This window comes from Fragaria vesca, linkage group LG5, assembly GCF_000184155.1.
Source record: "Fragaria vesca subsp. vesca linkage group LG5, FraVesHawaii_1.0, whole genome shotgun sequence".
Taxonomy (NCBI): Eukaryota; Viridiplantae; Streptophyta; class Magnoliopsida; order Rosales; family Rosaceae; genus Fragaria; species Fragaria vesca.
This window is the reverse complement of record NC_020495.1, coordinates 19,854,296-19,876,556: the sequence shown is the minus strand read 5'-3', so window position 1 is coordinate 19,876,556 and position 22,261 is coordinate 19,854,296. Positions and strand designations below refer to the sequence as shown.

The 22,261-nt window shown below is 38.4% G+C and overlaps 3 protein-coding genes across 3 annotated transcripts; 1 reads left to right on the top strand and 2 right to left on the bottom strand.

Moving 5' to 3' along the window:
* Positions 1 to 1,954: 1,954 nt before the first annotated feature.
* LOC101302752 (probable methyltransferase PMT20-like) lies at positions 1,955 to 6,284 on the bottom strand. The gene is made up of 8 exons (XM_004300095.1): positions 6,115 to 6,284; positions 4,980 to 5,275; positions 4,725 to 4,873; positions 4,378 to 4,573; positions 3,858 to 4,068; positions 2,856 to 3,531; positions 2,655 to 2,732; positions 1,955 to 2,543 (listed from the first exon to the last, which is right to left on the bottom strand). The coding sequence occupies exons 2-8, from the start codon at positions 5,250 to 5,252 to the stop codon at positions 2,321 to 2,323; spliced, it is 1,806 nt and encodes a 601-aa protein (XP_004300143.1). The 5' UTR covers positions 5,253 to 5,275; positions 6,115 to 6,284; the 3' UTR covers positions 1,955 to 2,320.
* Positions 6,285 to 13,582: 7,298 nt separating this feature from the next.
* LOC101302456 lies at positions 13,583 to 17,090 on the top strand. The gene is made up of 4 exons (XM_004300094.1): positions 13,583 to 13,749; positions 15,334 to 15,500; positions 15,616 to 15,903; positions 16,204 to 17,090. The coding sequence occupies exons 2-4, from the start codon at positions 15,360 to 15,362 to the stop codon at positions 16,843 to 16,845; spliced, it is 1,071 nt and encodes a 356-aa protein (XP_004300142.1). The 5' UTR covers positions 13,583 to 13,749; positions 15,334 to 15,359; the 3' UTR covers positions 16,846 to 17,090.
* Positions 17,091 to 17,491: 401 nt separating this feature from the next.
* Positions 17,492 to 21,054, bottom strand: LOC101309941 (replication protein A 70 kDa DNA-binding subunit-like). The gene is made up of 2 exons (XM_004301588.1): positions 20,774 to 21,054; positions 17,492 to 20,463 (listed from the first exon to the last, which is right to left on the bottom strand). The coding sequence occupies exons 1-2, from the start codon at positions 21,052 to 21,054 to the stop codon at positions 18,120 to 18,122; spliced, it is 2,625 nt and encodes an 874-aa protein (XP_004301636.1). The 3' UTR covers positions 17,492 to 18,119.
* Positions 21,055 to 22,261: the final 1,207 nt, after the last annotated feature.

Genomic DNA, 22,261 nt, shown 5'->3' with positions numbered 1-22,261 from the left:
GGCGCGGCAGCGACGGAGGAGAATGGAGGCGAAGGCGCGGCAGCGACGGAGGAGAATGGAAGCGAAGGTGCAGTAGCGAAGGAGCAGTTATATTTCTCAAATCGAAGGAGAATGGAGGCGCAGGTTATACTGGGTTTTTATCTAATGGTTCAACCTTGTAATTTGTTAAGATTCTGAAGGGTACCCAACGTCAATACAAAAAATTCATTAAACTCCCGAAAGAAAAAAACGCGCTGGCTTTTAAGGAGAAGGAGGGGGATACCAGCTTCTCCTTTTCCCTTAAAAACACCTTCTACTTTTTAAAGAAGGAGCTTGTTTTTAACTTACCAAACACCAAAACCTGGTGTGCTTATAAGCCACAGGAGCTTATAAGCTGCACCAAACGCACCCTAACAGGTAACGGGTTAGATCATAAGATAGTGGTCTAAGTAAGGAAACTTTCACTACTGTGTTGAAGCTCAATTATTTGTAAAGCATACGTGACTATGTATAGTTGTATATCACACAAATCTTATAGTTTTTGTGGGTTTTTTTGCGTTAATGCACTTATGGTAATGTATTATATAAAATTTAGTGTGAAAAATCTCGGATTGTATAAGTTTAGTTAGTCAACTCTCTTTTGTAACCTACTTAAACATGAAACGCACGGAATAAAATTGCAAAATAAGTAATACATGCTCTACCAAAATACATTTTCTACATTTCTCTCAAAAGAAAAGGCATTTCTTAGCTATTTTGGAGAGCATCTGTAGTTTTCAATTCATTTTAACCATTGCACCAGACTCCTAAGTGACTCTAAGCCGCAATATTTTCCAATATGAGAGAAAATTGATGAGATTTGATTCAGGGAAGAGTGAAGACAACCAAAACAGGTTAAACAACATCGTTAGAACATCTCCAACAGCTTCCCAATTTTCTTGATTTTATCAATTTTGGGGAATATTGGGTTGTTTTATGGTCCAACAGCTTCTCCATCTCATTCCCTAAAATGGGGATAGAGAAGAAAGAGAAACACTCATTTCCCAAATTTGTAGCAAAGCCTTCTTTCCCCAAATATTAATTATTCACGTGCTCCAACGATAAGAACAAAAATCTAGAATATTTTATTGGGTAATTTATGTTATAATGAAATATATGATTTTTTTTTGTTATTATTAATAATCTTATAGTATTTTTTATTGTTTTAATAAATGCCGAAATCTCCAAAATAGAGAAGCTGTTGGAGTTGGAGCTTAAATTTTTTAGGGATTTTGGTTTTTGCTTCTCAATTTTAGAAAAATTTTGAGGAAGCTGTTGGAGATGCTCTTACACACAAAAATTGACAAAACCACCATTAATTTCCTCCCCGAGTGAGGAAAAACACCACGTCACCTTTGATAGAATTCTTGTTGTATTATTAGCCTTGACAGACGTATATTAGACACATGTAATGCTGGCATATCTGCCATATATGCCCATAGAGCTCGTGTATATCTAGTCAATCCACAGAGAGAGGCATATAAGCACATTCTTGTATGCACAAGTTAAGCTGTATATATAGTTCTAGACATTTAGGTATAGGGTACACTCAGGGCATCTATTGTCAAGTTGCAATAAGAAACTAAGTACAGAAAGTAATTCTTTTGCTGGCATTACTTTCTTACCAATTTCTCACCTCATCAGAGTGCATTGGATGCCATTAGATTCGTTTGGTAAGACAGACCATAGAACTCACTCTAACCAGGAGTATTGTCTGATTGCAGTGCAGACAAGTAAGAAACACAAACGGCGTTTGTTTTTTTCGCTGCAGGATGAAGATATGTGTACACCTGATATACATATACCAAGTGTAGACACACATCTTTACATGAGCTTAGGATACAAGGAAAAAAAAAACTAGCTTCCACGGTAGCAGCACATCAGAATAGTAAACCAGAAGAAGCAAAAAGAGTTCATGAGGGAAAAATACAAAGCTATCAGGATCTTCCTTTCGAAACCCCTTGCATATTTTCAAATCATTAAGATATCATTAGATTACAGCTCGACATGACAAGAAACAAATGACCACAAAATGTGAGGGAGGGTAAAAAAAAAATAACTTATAGAGTACATGTTGACACCTTATAAAAGAATATATATCTATACGAAGAGCCCTGTATGTCAATTAAAAACCACCTTATTTGGCTATTGAGACTTTAATCGAGTATCCATGGCTTCTTATAGAATGAAGTAAAATTTCTCTGTGAATGTGAATGGTATTGCACTTGCTTCTTCCGCTTCTTCTATCCCTATTTCCCGGCCCTCCAAGAGATTGACTTGGTTTTTGGGTTTTCTATGTTCATCATCTAGAATTCTGGTTAGATGAATACCAGAGCTTTTTCTGGCAGATCAATATTTTTTCCTTATCAATACCATACTCTGTATCTTCTTTACGACATCCCCATCTCATCCCCTTGGCAATAGTTGCAACAGCATCCACAAAGTAGCTGGATTCTCTAATTATTGCATAGCCATTGGGGCGCAGGATGCGGTCCATCTCCAGGAGCACGTACTTCATTTCGCATCTGTGCAATGTACAATCCATTAGAATCATCAGTGAAGGCTAACAGTAATCAATCATCAACAGATCTCAACACTACATAAAAGAAAATAGACATGGATAATCCATCTGTTACCTGTGGCTTTCTGCAGTAAACAGGCCATCAAGATGTAGAAGATCGTAAGTTCGGGGATATGTAGAGAAAGCTTCGCACCTGCGAACCAGAAAACCATAAAATCAACACAAAAGACTACTAGATGGCCAAATGAGGGGAATTCAAAAGTATGCTATTCATGCACATCAAAGCCTCAATGATTATAAATCAATTTAAACTTACCAATCATGGAAAGTCCCAATAAGACCCCGATCATAGACCACAGGCAGTGTGTTTGTAGCGTAGGAAGAAACCACATTCATGACCCACAAGGGATCGTCAATTGAGGCTGCAGCAAGCCCTCCATACACGGTATTCATGTCCATAACATTTCTGATCTTATCTGTCCCAAGTGCTGGAAGCAACTTCTTGTAGTGCTGCAACCGTTTCTTCCATTTGCCATCATCATGCTTCAAAGCACTAGCACTCCCACCATGAACATCAGATATACGTTCTGGTGCAACATGCAACCGCTCTGGCCATTTAGGGATGGTGTCTAGAGAAGACCTCTTGTGCTTTGGGTTTGGAACGACAACACAAGAGCGCAATGGAGTGTACCATGCTGAATCTGGTTCAAGACTATCATCACACTTTCCAGGATAGGTATCTGGTTCAGAGAGCTTATCATAGCAACTATTATCTGACAACTTCTGCCAAACAGCAATGTCATCCTTTTTGTTGTACAGTTTGAAGCACAATGAAGTTAGCAGAGTTTGCAACTTCTCGTAATCTGTTTTCTGCTCTTCTATAGTTGTGTTCCATCCACGCCAGCGGTGTTCGTAGTTGACAGGTGGACCAGACAGGACCCAGAAACCTCCAGGACGAAGTATGCGATGAATTTCTAGCAGGTAAATTCCACCTGGTAGAAACATAATAACATTTAACACTAGATAACTGACAGGAGCATATGCACTGACATGAAAGTTTGACAAAACTAACATTAGAAATTTCTCAGTATATAGTTAAAGCATGCTGAGAACCCTTATGTCAACTTCTGATGTATATGTTTCATATTGCTGAGGTAAAAAGGGAAAATATGCAGCACTGTCAAAAGATCACGAGACCCGTGTATGCTCACTCTGCTATTTTAAGCAAACCTTTTATTGTTAACCATTAAATCTGTGTATATTGAACTGTACTGCCTAGGTTAGAAAGACTATGATAGCAATTGCATAGAGGAAGTACCAAATTCCGTCCATGGGATAAGGCATCTAGAACAATGAGCCATATCAAATGACTTCGAGGGGAAAGGAAGCCTCTGAGTGGAAATGATGCCAAGGATTGCTGGAATTCCACGTTCCAATGCGAACTGGACTTGAGCTTCATGATTATCTCTTGGTGCAAGAGAAACAGTTAAAATCCCACGATCTAACAAATCACCTCCCCAACTTGCAACCTAGAAATCAATCAATCAATTAAACTGATCAGATTGTGTACCTCTCAGAAATAGAATTACCTATAAGTGACGTAAATGTTTCTTGCAACAGCTTAGACAACATTAGAAAAATAGATTATTAATTTTATGGCTACAGATTAAATTTGACTAAATTATGCAACCATAATACCAAGTACTAAATACTGAAGGCAGTGGTTGCTGATCCATCAGCAAGTTTCGATGGCCAAATTGTGCTTGCATAAGTACCAACTCATTTTTATGCGAACATGATAAGTCTGGAAATTTTAGAAAATATGAAATTGGACTCACCCCACAACCAGTGTCGATGGCAGTTCGAATAGTGCCATCTTTCATTTCTGGAATCAGATCTTGCATTAAATCAACGTATGCAGAAACACCGTTAGGAAACATAGTTCCCCCACCAGGAAAAAGAAACTTGTCTCCTTCCTTTCTCAGCCAATGCTGATTAGATTTCTGCTTGTTAATCCAATCATACGGCACATTCCTGAAGTCAGATCCATACTGTAAAGTCAGACACACAAACTTACCAAATACAGAAATTATTTTTATGGTCTGCAACATATAGAATTTTGAAACTGGATTTTGAGCCTACAATACATAGTCGTCTGACATACACAAATTTTTGTAATATTTACCTGTACCAACATTTATCACGGCTATTTGGCCACTTGATTGGAGACTTGTATCCATCTGGAGGTGGAACTAGGCATTCTTTCCTTTCAAATATTGGAGGGCAGTGGCGTTCCATGAAGGTAAGGCGATGAAGACCATACTTTCTCCACCTCTGTACAATAAACATAGATAACTGTCATCACAATCTGAACCACATCTAGTATTTCAAAGATTACACAAAGACCTGCAGAACCAGAAATTCAATGATAAGGACATACCCTTGGATCTGTGCAAGGAGTGTAGTCTTGATAGTCAGGACTGCATTCAGGGAAGGACACAGCTTTTATCTGGAGAGGGGCCGCCATTGACTCTTTAGCAGATGGAACTGCGATCTGTTTGACATCATTGGTCTCGAATCTGGTCTTCTCAGAGCAGAAGATTCCACCAAGATAGAATGAGAACCCGCATAGCATGAAAAACAGTACTGACAATTGAAGAACCCTGGAGCCTTTGTCCGGCGCACCCGGTTTTGCTTCTTTATTATACTTCATGGATTTGGAAACGTATTAACTATCTGCAGAGGTACAAGGCAAACGTTACAAATCATACACCACAATAGCAGATAAATAGCAATTCAAGTAGCAAGCATAAAACACAATGCCTTGAATCATTATATCCTGATCCCAGAATCAGAACACTTAAACAAGACTCGAACTTAAACTTCACAAGTATGTTCTTCCCCATGTCATCCCACACGTCAAACTAAATCATCAGAATTCAAAGAAGTGAAAATGAGTACTAAAAGCACCAAACTTCAACATCACATATCCCATTTATCTCAATGCACGAAACTGTTGCTCATACATTTCTAAGACAAAGTAGGATAGAGACTGATTCGCACAACCCTCTACTACGTCACAGCAACACTTCAAAAGAAAGAGTAAAACATACGTGTTACTAAAAGAAAATGAGATGTGGATCACACATAGCGGATAGTCTGTCTCTATTTCCTTAATAGATCCAGATCCCAGCTCAGGAATAACAAACATACCAATTCCATCCAAGAACTAGCTCCCAAGAAAAAAAGAAATAAAATAACAGAGTGGTGAAATGTAAATTAAGATTGACTGCCGACCGCTTTAAAACTATAAGATCTTGATGGCAACTACCGACAGTTTCAACTTTCCTCCTATGTTTCTCACATGACAATGGGCCCATCCACCTCTGCCGTCCCTGATGATCCGGCCTCTCTCTCTATCTCAGCAGCAGTGACTCTCTTTACACCCATACTCAAGACCATAGAAATCAAAAAGGGATTTAAAGAGGAGTGGAGAAGAGAAAAGAAAAAAGCATAAAGCAATTGCCATCATTTTCTTGAAACGTAAGGAAAGTTTTTATGCATGATTCCATTGCCAATCAGCTGCTTTCTTTCTCCATCATTCAGCATGGACAACCCAACAAACCCAAAACCAATTCCCTCACTTGCAAACCCACTCAAACAGAGCTGGAAAACTCACACACAATTACTCTGAAACAGAGCAACCAAGACCCCATTCATACAAAGAAGTATCCCAAAACAGAGCATTTTTGTGGAAGTCGTCATCATCATCTAAATATAGTAAGGAAAAAACGAGAGAGAAAAATATGGGTTACTGTCCAAACTCAGATCTAACGCGCAAAACAAGGACAGACCCATGATGGAAGAAGAAACGAATGTCGAAATGCCAGACCCGAAAAGACCAAAGAAACAAAAGCAAAACGATGATGGGAGATCTGACAGAGCTAAGTAAGAACCAGTGACACAACCAGTTTAAGTAACAGAGCAAAGTACACAGAACAATAAGAAGAAGAAGAAGTACCTTTATGTTTCTAAGCTGAACCAAAAAAAAAAAGAAAAAGGGTGAGTCCCTATCTCCGGTTCCCTGCAACAATCGTCAAAAACCCACAATTTGGAACCACGGTCGGTTAAACGGGGCAGATTGGATTGCAGAGAGAGGGAGAAGGGATATGGCAAATATCACAGCTCATGGGATTTATATAGATAGCGACTTTGCTTCCTCTTCTGCTTCGCTGTCCTCCTTCAATTACTCTTCCTTTTTTTTTTTCTTTTTTCTTTTTTTTTTTCTTTTTAAATCTTGAGCTTTCGCAGCTCTTTCTGTTTTCTGGGGTGTGGTAACTTCTTCTTTTTCTTCTTTCTTTTGGTCTTCTTCCTCCTCGTTTTTAATCCTTAAAATTTAAGGGCGTACAAAAATACACAATGTAATCTTATCATGTATGTATATTAAATTAATAGATTTTAACCATTCACACAATGTCGTGTATTTGTAAGCCCGTGTCTTAACAAATTTCTACAAAGTTTTGTTCAAGAACAATGCAAAGATCAAGGGCAAACAATTTATTAAGGATAAGGATGATTATTGTTTGTAAATTTGAGCTTATATTCAAGATTTCACATTAAATTAACATTAAGTAAAAGGATCATGGTTGGAACAAGAGATCGAACCTTTCGAAGGTATGTTAACAAAGAGATGAAGATGAAGAAAGTGTGAGAGAGATGTAAGAATGCTTGAATTTCGTAACCTGCCTTCGACCACAATCCTTATTCTGAAGCTTTATCAAATTTGGATCCATCCATTGCTCTTGTCATGAATCTTGTTTCCCCTTAATCAACTCAACTTGTAATCATATTATCTAACAGAGATTTTTGATGTGCTCTCATGTTCCTATGCCATGAAATTAATTGTTGATATCAGAAGAACGATGAGGGATAGAGTCTTAGAGAATTGGAAAAGTTTCTCGAAATGTCGAATGCAAGAGCTGCAATTCTTAATTCATCCTTCTTTTTTTCAAATAGGGGTAATAGGCAAAAACACTAGTGATCGGTACATTTAGAAATTTGCTCCGTACCTATAGCAACACCCTTTTAGTTTCTACGGCCCAAAAAATCTCATTTAACGTTATTTATGAGTCTTTCAAAATTTCAATGTCGTTGCTCATCACAAAAATTCTGAATTTTGCACGAGTCAATATGTGAGTTTTCAAGGCAAATGTGTGTTTATTCCCCTCCTCCTTGCCGCCTTGACTTGTTTTACTTGTTTTTGTTAGACTATGTTTGTCAAATTTCAACATTTCGTGACAAATTGTTTTACGATGTCACAAGATTATTAACGGTCGTTATTTGTTTTCTTCAAAATAAAAGAGTTAAGTTTAGCAACTTATAACAATAGTAACAAAAAGCAATGTAACTTATAAATTGTATCCATATATAGTTAGCTTCTTACATGTCTAGTGGTTAGCTTCTTACATATGTCGTCTAATATTGAGTTTACATTAGATCTTTTCGTTTAGTTTTATTTCTCTAGATTTTACTATTGGCCGTGAAAAAATAAACTGTAAACACATTGTAAACTCACCTTGTGTAAATTCATTTTCTCACATCACACCAAAGATTCTGCTTGGAATAATCCAAGATTGGATAAAGGTTCATGTACTTTATCTTTTTTCTTTTATTATTTTTAATTTTCTTTTTCTCCACCAAGCAACAATAAATTCTTCCTTGATGAATAATACCCTCTTTTCCATATATTTCGCTCAACCAAAACCCCAAGTTTTACCCTTACCTCGTCGGTGACATTCACTGCAGATCGAAGTTGGTAAATTAACAATGGAAACCCGTGCAATATATAGTACTGTTCCCTAGTCAAAACCGAAGAAGTTCATCATATTCCTGGGTTTACAAAACTGTCGGTAACAAAGAGAATACACCACCCTCAGAACGACCTCTATATATTATTATGTCATTTTCTGGCCAAATTGCATTACTATAATCGTCGTCGTCGTCTTTGGTACTTGTGGAGGGAGGGAGGTCTTCATTTTCTACATATATTTGAGAGCAAGTGCGGTGGGGATTGAAGAGCACAAAGCCACCACCAAGTCAGAGAAAATCACAAGGTTTCTGACTATGTTTAATACTATACTACTCCCTCATTCAATCATCATATGTCAACTTCGGTACAGAGCCAACGTTAGTTTCCTTTATTTCTGAAATCTGAACCCCATTTTCATTGATGATAGGTCAGTTTGTTAGAAAAAAGCCATTATTGAAAAGTTTGGTCTTCCTGCAGATCCATACGTAGTGCTTGACTCACCGTCAAGGAAAACACCAAGAGTCTTTGAAACTAAATTTCAGGATGGGATGAATGGTTTCATTATTTTCATATATTGCTGATGGAGATCTAGTGAGAACTTAGTGGGAAGCAACCAATCAAGAACTAACCAATTGTCTTGTTTGCGATAATGTTTGCGATAATGAAGGGGGGAAATGAGGTATCTGGATGGAGATGCATGTCTTTGTGATCTTCTATGTGTCTTATGTTCGAAAGGAATAATGCAGAGCTAGTCAGCCAACTCGAAAGCATTGTTGTGGGAGATTAGTATATATATAACAAAACTTGACCCTAGGTTTGTTCCGGATTCCTCGTTTCCTCCAACAATTTTAGGCATCGTATGCAAAGCGACGAGAAGTTGTAAGTACAAGCTAGATTGCGTTTCATTCAAGTATTTTCAGAAGCTCTCCTTAAATTACTAGATTACTAGATGTGCACGATTACTAGTAAACGCCGGAATTCATCAATTTCGAAATTAATCTCGCCACTATATTTCATTTCAGGTTAGTAGACATGTCATATTATATGTGTTTTGTAACTGGCCGAACAAAATGAGATCGAGTAACTGGCTAGTTGGAGTCAAAACACTGCCGATGAAATGTCAAGTTAAGTATTGATTCTTTTGTCGAACCACTAGCTTGGTTCAAAAAGGCATGCGATATCAAACCGGCTAGGCTATACGTTGTATCTTTCAAATTCTTTTGGTCGAAACTCTAGTTAGGTTATGATTCTTTTGTCGAATCTCTAGCTTGCATTATAATTATAATGATAATTATGTGTTTGGCTTGCTCACGTTACCTCAAAGTTGAGTTTGAGTAGGGTTCGAATGTTGTGCTAGTACTAGGTCACCTTAGGCGAGCGTATTTTGGCTAGCATTCGAAATGATAACTTTTGAACTATAATTAACCGTAAATATTTGCACACAGTACGTATCTTGAAACATAGAACGTACTAGCTAGACAACGGTTGGATGAGTGTTTTAAACTTGAATTTATATCTTTAAATCTCAATGTACATACATGTTATCCAACCGTTCATTTGAATTGATTCTTATTTTGGATCGTTATGGTAACATGTATTAGTAGCAGTTCATAAATACTATGGATGTAAATCTTTTCATAGCTTTTCAAGAAACGCTATTAGAGACTAGACTTTTTATAGCTCAGGTTGACATAGCATTTACTAAAACGCTATGAAAGGACTACTATAGCGTTTTTGAAATGCTATGAATGAGACTTTATGGTGTAGTGGATTATAGCCTCATTTCACTAAAAGTAGCTAGATCGACTTTGTCTTAACCTAGTACGTACTTTGTAGTTTGTATTAGCCCTATACCAGTACATACGTTTTGCAAAGTTGAATGGTGATATATTGTACTATGTTTATTTTCTAGTTGTCAGAAAGCAGGATAGTTGTAGTGACTCGAGTCTTTTTCAATGTTGGCCTAAAATGCAAACGAGCAAGCACTATTTTTTGATATATCAATCTGATCGAAGTCAGGAACAATGTAAAGCAATCGGTGTGATTTGCATGTGAGAATGTATATACGCATTGCTATCATGTGATAGATGACGCACTCGTTAGTTAGGTTTGCATTGAATTGTGACGAGAAAATGTAACCATTAATTCGATCACCGTCGACTATTTCTTTTGTTTTCTAGCTAGCTAATTCAAGAGGACAATCATCATATATATAACTAATGAAATCGTTTCTTCACCGATCAATCATAACATATTACACAATTTTCAGCAAAGAAATCATAACTACAGTCTACAAATTTGCTTTTCATGCACTACCGTCTACGGCCTCATGCATCGACGTTCTCTCAGCACCCAGGCAGGCGAGCCTTTACCGGAATTCGCCCTACCGCGCATCGTCATCGTCCTTCTACGATGAAAAAACACATTGGCATCTCTTCGATCGGGTTTACTATTAAATCTGGTTATGACGGAGGTGAACTTGGTTCCTTTCAGGATAGACAATGAAGCATTCAATCTTGCGACGGTGGGTTGTGCTAGCTGTAGCCTGTAGGTTGTGACGATCGATAACAAGTAGGATGGAGGCAAATTAACTTCGATAGAGGCTTTGCTAGTAGCAGCAACTATCGTAGTAACTACGATTTAGTTGACTACGTACGTACAACAACCCTATTAACTTTGGAATCCTCTATAGTCCTAAGTATTGATATTTCGACATTTTGGAGTACCGTAATCTTCGAATAGATTCGATTGAGCTGAAGTACTCTCTCTATGCTTTGTCCTTAATTATAATAAGTAGCAGCTCGATCAGCAGGAAAATTAGTGTTGAATTGTTTACATCTAATCGATCATTTCTGATGTTTGCCACATTGATATGTAGTTTAAAATCCAATAATGGTGGAGCACTTAGCTAGCTCCATAGTAGTCCCATGCACGTCGACCTTATAATTCGATCACCGAACTTGTTACTCCAGTAGGGTATTCTTGAAACTTAAGATTCTCTTGGTACCAAAGTAAGATTTAGGTAAACAAACATCGATCTTAACATATATATATATATATATATATATATATATATATATATATGTTCACATCAAATGGAATCAAATAGACAAAAAAGGTTAAGGAGGAAAACTCACATGGTTTAGGGCCCTCCCCAGATTGAAAATTAAGCCTAAACTTAACCAGCTCTAAGAAACACAGTCGGTGGAGATGTGAGTGACCTCAACACGCATTTAGATTTGTAAAAGATTTATAGACAACAAAATTAAACTAAAAGATGATAGCTAGTAATGTCGTCCCCTATTCTATTGCGATTGAGTAATGACCTGAGCATGAAGAAGAATAGAAGAAGAAGAAGAACATGGTCGTATTATTGTTATTGGCATCAATTCACACCACATGCCATGTTGATGATGTGAGGATTTGCATGTGGAGATACGAAAAGGAAAGAAAGAAAGAGACCTCTCTAATCTATCTCGTCTTTGTTTCTATTCACGATCTTCTTCTTTTTTTGGCAAATGCCAACTGTGTGTTGAGAGTTTTGACGCTGTCGTTCTGGGTTTTCTTTCTTTTGTGCACACACCTACACATCACTAGTTAAGGAGTAGTGTGTCTAATATGGTGCCAATGAGAAGATATATAGATCATATATGTGAGATGTTTTGATGCATGAAAGGGAAAGCACCGATTAGTGATCACTAAACTCATCGTTTCGCTTTCTTCAAATCAAGAGACAAGTGAGATGTGAAATGTGAAATGTCTCGTTTACGGGTGAAAAATTGGATGCTTGAAGCCATATATAAATCGTAAAAATTAACATGCTAGAGATTGTTCATGTTAACATCAATAAGGAAACTTTGTACGTTATGCATACTATTGGAACACTGACCTCGTTAATTATCCCTTAATGAACAGCAAATTCACGGATTGGTTTCATGAACAGTGGCGGATTTAGGATCTAATAATGGGTGAGCTACGTATTCATATCTTTCGGACACTCGGTTAAACCTTATTCACTTACTTTTTTATGTTTGTTTGATGATTTTTTTACTGGTATACGCCAAAGATGTAAAGGTAATGCAATAAACCATAATGAATTGTATTGCAAGTCACATGCTTAATTTATAGTCACTTTATTTTATTAATTAGTGAAATGATGGAGGCACCATTCAAGATAAACTCTCTGCAAGTCTACTACCAATTGATTAACTTGATTGATAATGATGTTAGTGTAGGAAACACGCTCAGTTGAATTACTAATCTTTGTACTAACTCAAGCAAAAATCAGTTGGGATAAACGTAAACCCAAATTGAGGGAACGGATTCTAAGCATCAAGGTACACTTGCACCGTTAATGTGTAAGTGCTTAAATCGATGTATGAGAAATTCGAATGAAGACTATATACCTTAAATTCCTTTCTTTCAATTTCATTTTTGCCCAATCAAATTAAATGTCCATAATAAGAGTACATCTTCTTCGACCTAGTGTTCTCACCTCTATAGTTGGAAACACTTGGCACTATTTCATTTTAGGTTTTAATTTTGTTAACGATATTAGTATATATGCATGTAGTGTGACATAGATGACCGGATCAAAATATTACATATTAGTTGCTCGGTTCACTTGCACCGAGGTGCATAGAAGAATTTTCTCCAAATTGAAAGAAAAATTTTAAGAACAATTGATGAACTTTTTAGACTCATACTACGGGGTTTAGGCTTAATGTGTCTCCTTTTTATTCTGCAGTTTCATTAATAGTAAGGGCGTTGTGAAGGCTGCTTTTCTAGTCCTTATTATTATTATTATTTTTAAATCCAAATTAAAACGACAAAAGTAATAACAAAATCACATATCAAAATGGTCTTTAGACCTCGATTCATTAAGCTGAGGTACTTTGAATTGATGATGTAGGTTATTTGCTTTTTTTGTTTTAATAAATTCGCTTGAACATTAGCATTTTCAGATTAGCTTTGTAGGTTTTTTATTTGTAGAGTTTTGATTGCGCATCATATTGTATATGGAGTTGTCTTCTGATAGTCTCATAACTTTACCTTGTACGGTCGTATGATTGAAATGAACGGAGCTCGACTCCATATTTCCTAAAAATCAAAATACAGGAAAAAAGGAAGGAAAATGAAGTCCTTAATAAATTATGGTCGAAAAATTAGTGGGTGTGCAAGAACAAGTGATGAGTCGCTGCCCATTTTGTGGTGGTGGTGTTACAATACAATTGTCATGACCAAATATATAGAGAGATCAGTTGTGGTTGGGCCGTGCGTTACAAGTCAACAACAAAACCCAACAAAACCTGCCGTGCTCTCCACACGTCTTTCTTACCAGTGAGTTCCTGCTCTCTCTCTCTCTCGACTTCGGCGCTTTTGGGTTTTCCGGCGACGACAGGTATTGTATTCATGTTCTCCATTTTTCAATTTCCCAGTTTGATGCTTTTTCATTTTGTAATTCGGGTCCTTTCTGAAGTTTTTGATCTCATTTTGTTTACGGTGTTATTTAATTTTCAATATGAATCATACCAAGTGCTGGGATTTCTCTGCATTTAATATGGATTCTGCTTTTTTTTTCTCGTTTTGTGCATGATGATGTAGTTTTTATTTTTGTTTGAATTATGAATTTTGTAGGTGAATTGGGGGTTTTATTGTTTGTTGTTGTCGTTGTTTTTGTTTTAGAGAAAATTGTAACATGCAATAATGGAGTGTTGTAAGCTGAGTGAATTTGTGGGTTGGTCTGGAACTATATAGGGTTAGTGATCCGGTTGGGTTTTTCGGATGTTCCTTCATGTGGAGAGCTGTGGAGCTGGTTTATTGTATTGGGAAAGAATTGTATTTGTAGTATTTGTTGAGCAAGGATGGTAATCCTATAATTCATATATATACATTAAAGTTCTAGTTTTGTGGATGTATCTTGTTATGCATTTAACCTCCGCTGAGGTTTTATGAAATTACACAGCACACCTGATTTCAATTTGTGAGAAACACATGATGGCAGAACCAGTTAATGCACTTGAATCACGTCGTATGCATCGTTTGAATTATTGGTTCTTGTGTTGTAGTTGGCATTTGAAATATTTGGGTCCTCCATGTGTTGGAAACCAATCTTACCACAGAAATGGTGGTGGAAAGATTTGCGTGAAATGGAATAGGTTTTCCTTTATTACTTATATACGGTAAAGATAGGTGATTTGACTACAATCGCTTTGGCCAATCTTTGAACTGTGTATGAATCTCTTTGTCTGGAACCCCAAAAATTTATGACAGTTTATTGTTGGAAAGTCTTAGTGAGGGTAGTTACTAGTTAGTGCTGTCTATATCTCATGTTTCATGAGAAGGATGACTTATGGCATTCTGTCACCCAAAGCAAGTATGGTTTATATGTCAACGGGTGGAATTACAGTATATTGATTAGAGGTTAAAGCCGATGTCCTCAAAAAGATTCTCACGTTTTGAGATGCTTTTCGTTTGAATTCTAAGCATTGTTCTTTGATGAGAAATGCAAAGAGAATCTCGTTTTGTGAAGACATATGGGTAGGGCAGTCTTCTTTTGTTGTTTATTATGTCCTCTCTCAGTATTATCCATTTTGTAGTTATTGCTAGTATTTTCTCTTCAAATTTTATACAAACAATTAGTTTCAGATTGGTCAATTCTTGAATCATTTTCCCCTTTGGATTGTTTACCATATGAAAGAGGCCTTTTTTTCCCATTAGAATCCACTTATTCTTGGTTGATGGTCCCTTTATGGTAAATTTTAATAATTAGTCTCTGTTCAATTGAAATTTTCATTTATTTTTTGTTCGTGGTTTGAGGTACTTTACAATTTTCTTCATATTTTCTTCATATTTAGTTTGTGGCTAGCCATGAAATATTTTCTTTTTCTAAACACAACAGTTGTGTCTGTTATACACACCTAAACTAATTGCCTGTAGTATTCATTCTATATATTATAAGTTTTCCTTTTCCTTTTGGTTGCAGGTAAGTTGTGTTGAGTAAAGGATTTAATGGATTTCCTGTTTAAAGGGATGAATGGAGAGGCTTCTGGTTGCCCCTTCGATGAGAATGACATTCAGAGATGTCCATTTTTGAGGAACCTCAACAAACCCACATCCTTTTCCTTCACTTCTGTAAATATCCCCATTCCTGTATGTTGTCTCTCTTTGTCCTCTCTGACTTCGTTAGTTCCTTCCTTATCGTAATCAAACAAATGCAAGATGTAAAATAAAAGAAAGGTGTTTAATAGTCGAAGTTGATTCTCAGGTCCATGGAGCCAAAGGTCCAATATTTGAAGATGGTCCTAATTTTGATATAGCCTTTAAACTCTTTCATGGGAAGGATGGTGTTGTCCCACTGTCAGACAGATCTTCGTCTGATAATGACATTCTGGAAGTGAAGCATGAACCCCTGTTCAATCCTTTAGCTGCTAAAGCTGCCACCATAAGTCTGTCAGCATTTGGACCTGGAGGGCCTTTTAGTTTTGGTTCCTTCTCTGACAAGGGGAAAAGGCAGAATTCCAACTCATCCAGTAAGAAGGAACCCCCTTTGCAGGTAGTTTTCTCTTTTCCAGCTGACCGACTAATTAATTGTAATGAGAAGATAAGAGAATTTGGAAAGAATAATTCATTACTCACCAAGTGCCTTTGTGAGTACTTCTGCTATCATAAAAATGTTTTGGATCATGAAAAACATTTATAGGGCATTCAAATATCCGGTAACCCACAATTTTTACTGGCTCAGTAAGTTTTGAATGTGTTGCTTGTATCATGTTCCTTGCTCGTTGTTTTGAAAAAAAGATTAACATGTTCTTAGAGAAACTCTGACTTGCCTTTTCTATTTCCATTTCGCCAGAAAGGAAACTCATCAAAACATGAGGCACTAGGAAATGATTGGTTAAAAACAGGTAGCTGCCCAATTGCCAAGTCATATAGAGCTGTGAGCTCTGTGTTACCACTTGTTGCAACAGTACTTCAGCCACCCGCTGGCATGAAGCTCAAATGTCCGTCTGCAGTAGTAGCTGCAAGGGCAGCCCTCGCCCGCACCACCTTTGTTAAGAACCTACGCCCCCAACCCCTACCTGCAAAAATGCTTGTTATTGCAGCCTTGGGTATGGCAGTGAACATTCCATTAGGCATGTGGAAAGAGCACACTACGAAATTTTCCCTCTCATGGTTTGCCGCTGTGCATGCTGCTGTGCCCTTCATAGCCATGCTTAGGAAATCAGTCCTGATCCCTAAAACAGCCATGGCATTGACAATTGCAGCGTCTATCTTAGGACAGGTTGTTGGTTCAAGAGCTGAGCGGATTCGGATGAAAGCAGTGACTGAGAGATTAAGGGAGCCAGTACAGACAACAGTTGAAAGTGCCATTGCTGGCTGTAGCTCAAGCCAGGTTGATGGCAAAATAGGCAGTCATTGTGGTGCTGAAGGAATGACCTTTAATTCTCAAGGTGTCAAGGGTGCCAGGCCAACTTCTACTAATGTCTGCTTTTAACATCAGTGCATGAGGTGAAAGGAAATAATTGTGTTCACTGTTTAATGTTAAAATGCTGTGCTGCTTACATTCTGTGAATTGTAATTTTGTCTCATCGTTCGTCCAAAATAAAATCCCTTGTTCCTTTACGAATACAAGAGAGACTGGCACCAAGCATACGAGAGAGATTACTCTCGTTTTGTCCACAGGCCTAAGACACCTATCGACTCCGGTACACGAACTTGTACACCCTTGAAATGTTCTTAAGGACCAAAGGCCCCGTTTACGGGATGATAGAAGAACACAGAAGATTAAGATCACTTGAAAGAAAAGAAGTGTAACAAGAATTCTCACCTAGTAACAGTTATCAAAAATGGTGTAAGAGGGTAGCATCATGTTAAGAACTTGGGATTAGGCCGAGGGGTTCAGTTCCCTCTACTGTACCAAGTGCTTTAGTTTTCTTCCATCCAGAATATACTGGTTCAGTTTTAGTGTTTATTACTCAGGTTTACATTTTTACTCAGTATCATCAATCAAATTTCTTTCAGGAGCATTTTCAGTCCCCTAAAGAAAACCTGTTGCTGCATGTGCTACTAATTGCTACCGGAAAAGTTAAACATCGGCCGCTGTGTAATACAGCACATAAATTCCTATAACTGTCAAAACTGTTGATACATGGCACGTTGCTGCAAATCTGTACAGGCATTCCAAACTATAAGTATTGCAGCAGTGTGAAGCTGAATTTAACTCCCCATAAAAAACTGAATTCAACCACTACATTGCAAACATCTGAACACTAGAAACATTCTGCTGGCAACCAACACCAATCATCTAATACACTATTTGACACAAAACCAGACAACGACAGAAGTAGAATACTGAATCCGAATGATAAGTCTTTAATTGAAAAACCAAGTCTCCTTGTTCATACAATAAAGAAAGCCACCAGTCAGATTCCAAAGCAAGACAGATTTATGGAAGAAAGTTCAAATTATGCTAGTTCTACATCTGTCCCAACAGAAACAGTTTGTACAAAAGGTATTTACCAACAGGAGCAAGTTGCTCCAAGGCTTAAGAAAAGCAACTGCGAACTATCCTGAATGAGATCCCAAAAGACATGACAAAAACATCGAGAGTCTGTACTAAAGAAGCTTCTCTCTCAAAAGCATATGTTGGGAAGACTGATTCAAAGGAGTGCCAAAAGTATCACCCAGCTCCGACATGGAAGAAATTGAAACTCCATATCTCCCATAAAAGGAAATAAAAAAGATAGGAACGATGGTGATCGAACAACTTCAATAGCTAACCCTTTGATTTGAAACTCCATATCTCCCAGGCTGGACTCCACTACTTCCATAAGCTGGAATATGGTTCGAGACAGGGCAGTCGCTCGCCCAATGACCAGGTTGATGGCATTTATAGCATTCACCAGAATTACTGGCAACTGGCCTACTATTGGCATAGCTCCCTCCTGATGATTGTTTCATAACATTTGGGCAGTTCAAAGAATTATGGCTTGTACCTCCACAGATGTTACAGCTAAGATACGAACCAGCAGAGCCGCCAGTTGGAGGAACTCTAGGACTAATATACTGGCTTCCAACGTGTCCCAATTGACTTGCTGGTGCTCCAAACACACTACTAGCATTAGCGGCATTGGTACTGTAACTAACATTGACAGCAGGTGTATGTTGTCCAATTGCAGAGCTCCCCACTCCAGAATTATTCATCCCAGCACAAGGTATTGCAGTTTCCCCTTTTTTAAGGTTATCGATCAGATCCAACTGAAATCTAGACTTCGTAGAAAAATTCACTTTATCTGCTTTGACGACAGTTGATTTCACACGCTGCTCATCACTAAAAGTCTCTTCCTTTATTTTCAATTTGAAAGCAAATTCAGTAAACAAGACCCTTCGAATGATTTCTGCAACTTTATCCTCATCCTGCACTTCATGTTTCAAATAATGAAATTCTTTTGCTGTTATACCCATTATTTCTTCGCCACTCTCCTGAAATGCAGTTACCCATGCTTCGCCAGTATGGTCTTGTATCTGTAAGTTGAGTATATATCTGTAGTCACACTGTTGTACTGACTGATCACATCTTTCACACCTCCATGTCCCATCTCCATCATTTATAACCTTTTTGTTGCATTGCCGGTCCCCTGTTTTGAGTGGGCATGCCGGATAGAAACAGTTATCACTCTTTATAAATGTGACAGTTGCACCGACTGTGATCCAATCTGGCTTCTCAAAAGTGCCTAGCTTCTCATCTTTAATCTGGGATATAGTCTTTCTGATGTCATTTCTTGCTGTGTCCCTGGAGATAGAGACACATGGAGAATCCATTCCTTCCCTCTCAAACCATAACCTCACCTCTTCAGCTTGAGAGTCCTTTGGTTCTATAAAGAGCTGACTAGCAGCCGTGGTCCCCACCACCTTGCCGTTGAACTCACTGACTCTACCAGCTTTGACAGCTACCACGGGAAACAACCCAGAATCGCACATACCTTGAAGTTTTTGACCTTCTACGTTACACAAATTCCCCCACAGAGTTACTTCCACGCTACGACAAGACATATCCTTCAACTGGAGAGTTCTCTTTTGAGTCTCACCATTTTTCGTCCTTATTGAAGCAGCTGGACTGATGAATGACACCACACCTATTATGTCCACAATAGTGTTGTTCTCCAAGCCTTCAACATCACTTATTGGCCGAAAATTGAATCGCTGCTGTGGAATCGAGCCATCATCCTCAAAACATAATTGGATTGTCGAAGTGGCGTCCAAATGAATTTCAAACTCATTATTCAAGTGGTTAAATTTCCGCGCAGCCGTCTTGATGGTACCTTTCGAGATACGATACACCTTACCAACTTCAATCAAACTGTAGAATTCTTCAGCCACAGGATTAAAGCAGGTTACTCTAATTTCTCCACTGGAATCAATAAGATCAAAATTAAATACTTTCCCCTCACCACGTGCATTGGTGTAGGTCCTGAGTTCTGATTTAGCTGTCACTCTCGCCTTGATTGTCCACCTATTTTGGTACATATTCAGAGCACAAATTTGTACTATTCTACCAGGAGCTTCATTTTTGGCTACTGGTCCTCTGTTACTGTACAATGGAGGTGGCTGTTGATGAGTTGGCTGTGGTGAGCGTGCATAAGAACTTGGAGGGGCCTGTTGATAAGTTGACTGAGGCTGTTGGGCATAAGAATTTGAGCGCGACTGTTGATAAGTCGGCTGAGGTGGGTGAGCATAAGAACTTTGGAGTGGAGGTGAAACCTGGGGTCTTGGGCTGCGTAAAACCGTGTTCTGACCAGCATATGACCCAGGTGCTGACCCAGCAAAACCAGAACCACTCTCAGGTCTAGGGTGATTAGGAACTGAGCTCGTTGCAGCATATCTCCCTGGTTCAGCCCTACCAGAGTAAGAACCGCCATACGATGGATTCAATCTAGGTTGATCGGGACTCGCCTCAGTCATAGCTTCATGACCCGCCCCACGCACACTGCTGTTAAGAGATTGGGTGTTTCCAGGTATTGTCGCTGGGGACTGCGCATTCGACAATCTGACAGGCTGTCCAATGATATCACATTCACTAACTAGCACATCCAGTGAGACTATAATGATGATCCTGCACCAAGGAAAGGAAATCCACAATAGTATTTGTAAGCGAAAAGTTGCGAACTAGGGGATGTAAACGGTAGCAAACAACTTCCATCTAAAAGCAGATGCACAACCAAAGCGTAGAAATGACTCCTCAGGTTTTCCTAACCGCGTTCAATTCCATCATCAAGTTATTTAATTTTTCGTAAAATTCTGCTAACCTAATCAAGTAACCGCAACGAAAAATGACTAGACTTTAAGCATCCATTTCTCACAAAACTACTATTCGGAATCGAAACGAAAACGGAAACAGGCATGGGGATTTCGAAAAGAAATACCTGCGATTCTGGACTTTGGTGCAGGTGAATTCAGTGAGGCAGACGATGGAGCCCTTCTGAAGGAGGCCTTGGTGAACCAGGGAGTTATGCTGACTGGCAAGCATCCCCTGCTCCAAGTGGGACCCATCGGACAAGTTAAGCCTGTACCGTTCTGAGTCGCCGCCGCTGCGCTGTGTGTGGATCTGTCTCAGGTCGGTGACTTGCAGGACGGGCTTGAAGGATTGATCGGCGTCCTCCGCCGTCATCTTCAGTACCGCGCCCTCCGTTAGCCTAACGGCCATCGCCGCCGGGAAATTGAAGGATTGGGGATGAAAGAGGTGAGTGGGTTGAGATGGGAAGATTGGATTGGGAGGATTCGGAAATATTGAAACCCTAGAAATTTTGGGGGAACTGAAAAGGAGTGTGTGTGTGTGTGTTTGAGAGGGAAAAAGTGAGAGAGAGCTTGTCTTGGAATTTTCATTTCCTGGGCTGAAATACCGGATGTGTCCCTCACACGATAAGGCTAATCGGGTCACATCATCTGGCTGTCGTGTCACACGTGCATCACGCCACCAACTACGTGGTTTTTTTCTTTTCTTTTCCTTTTAGAGGATTTGAATTTGCCAACCAAAAAAAGTCGGTGTCTCAATGACTATCCAATCAAAACTCTCTCTCTCCTTCTCTCCCTCTATCTTCTCTCTCTCTTGATTGGATGGTCATAATTGAATGGTCATGGAGACCACCAACCTTTATTAGTTGGCAAATTCAAATCTCCTTTTAGAGACGTCTTGAACCAGCGACATTATTTTTCTGATTAGGAGTAAGTTTTGATTAGGAGTAAGATACGTACCGAGCTACTTTAGTAAACACTCACGGTTTCATGTGGTCAGTGTTTAAATTGAAGTCACAAGAATATCCATCAAACTCGGATTGATCTTTCGTCACAGGCGCACGAACCTGAAAACCCCTCAAACTTGTTTGACCACAATTGATGGGAGTTAAGACTCAAACTCTTAACATGGTTCTATACAAAACAGCTCAACCAACTTTACCACACCAGATAATTAAATAAACTACATTTCTAAAATAATTAAAGTAGTAAATCATAGAATAATCCATTAGTATTGATTAACGAGCTACATTTCTCTATTGCAACGCATAAAATATTATACTCTTGAAAATAGAATTCATATTGTTACATCGCATTAAAGGTCACAATCCGGCTGATAATATTTAGTCTAGTTGTAGTATTTGAGTTGTTTACCTCATTTAAAATTCATTATCTAATTTTATTTTTTATTTTTTATTTTTATAAAGGACGTCATTCCATTGAAACCTGAAAGTCTAGAGCACGAAAGAAATGAACTGCAACAAAACAACTTAGACAACTTTAAGACCTAGGACCTAAGAACCACAATCAATTTTAATGTCATAAACTATTAGCGAGGTCGACAAAAAACACGACACGTTAGACAAAATCTAACTTATTCCTCACCTCCCCCGGAACTA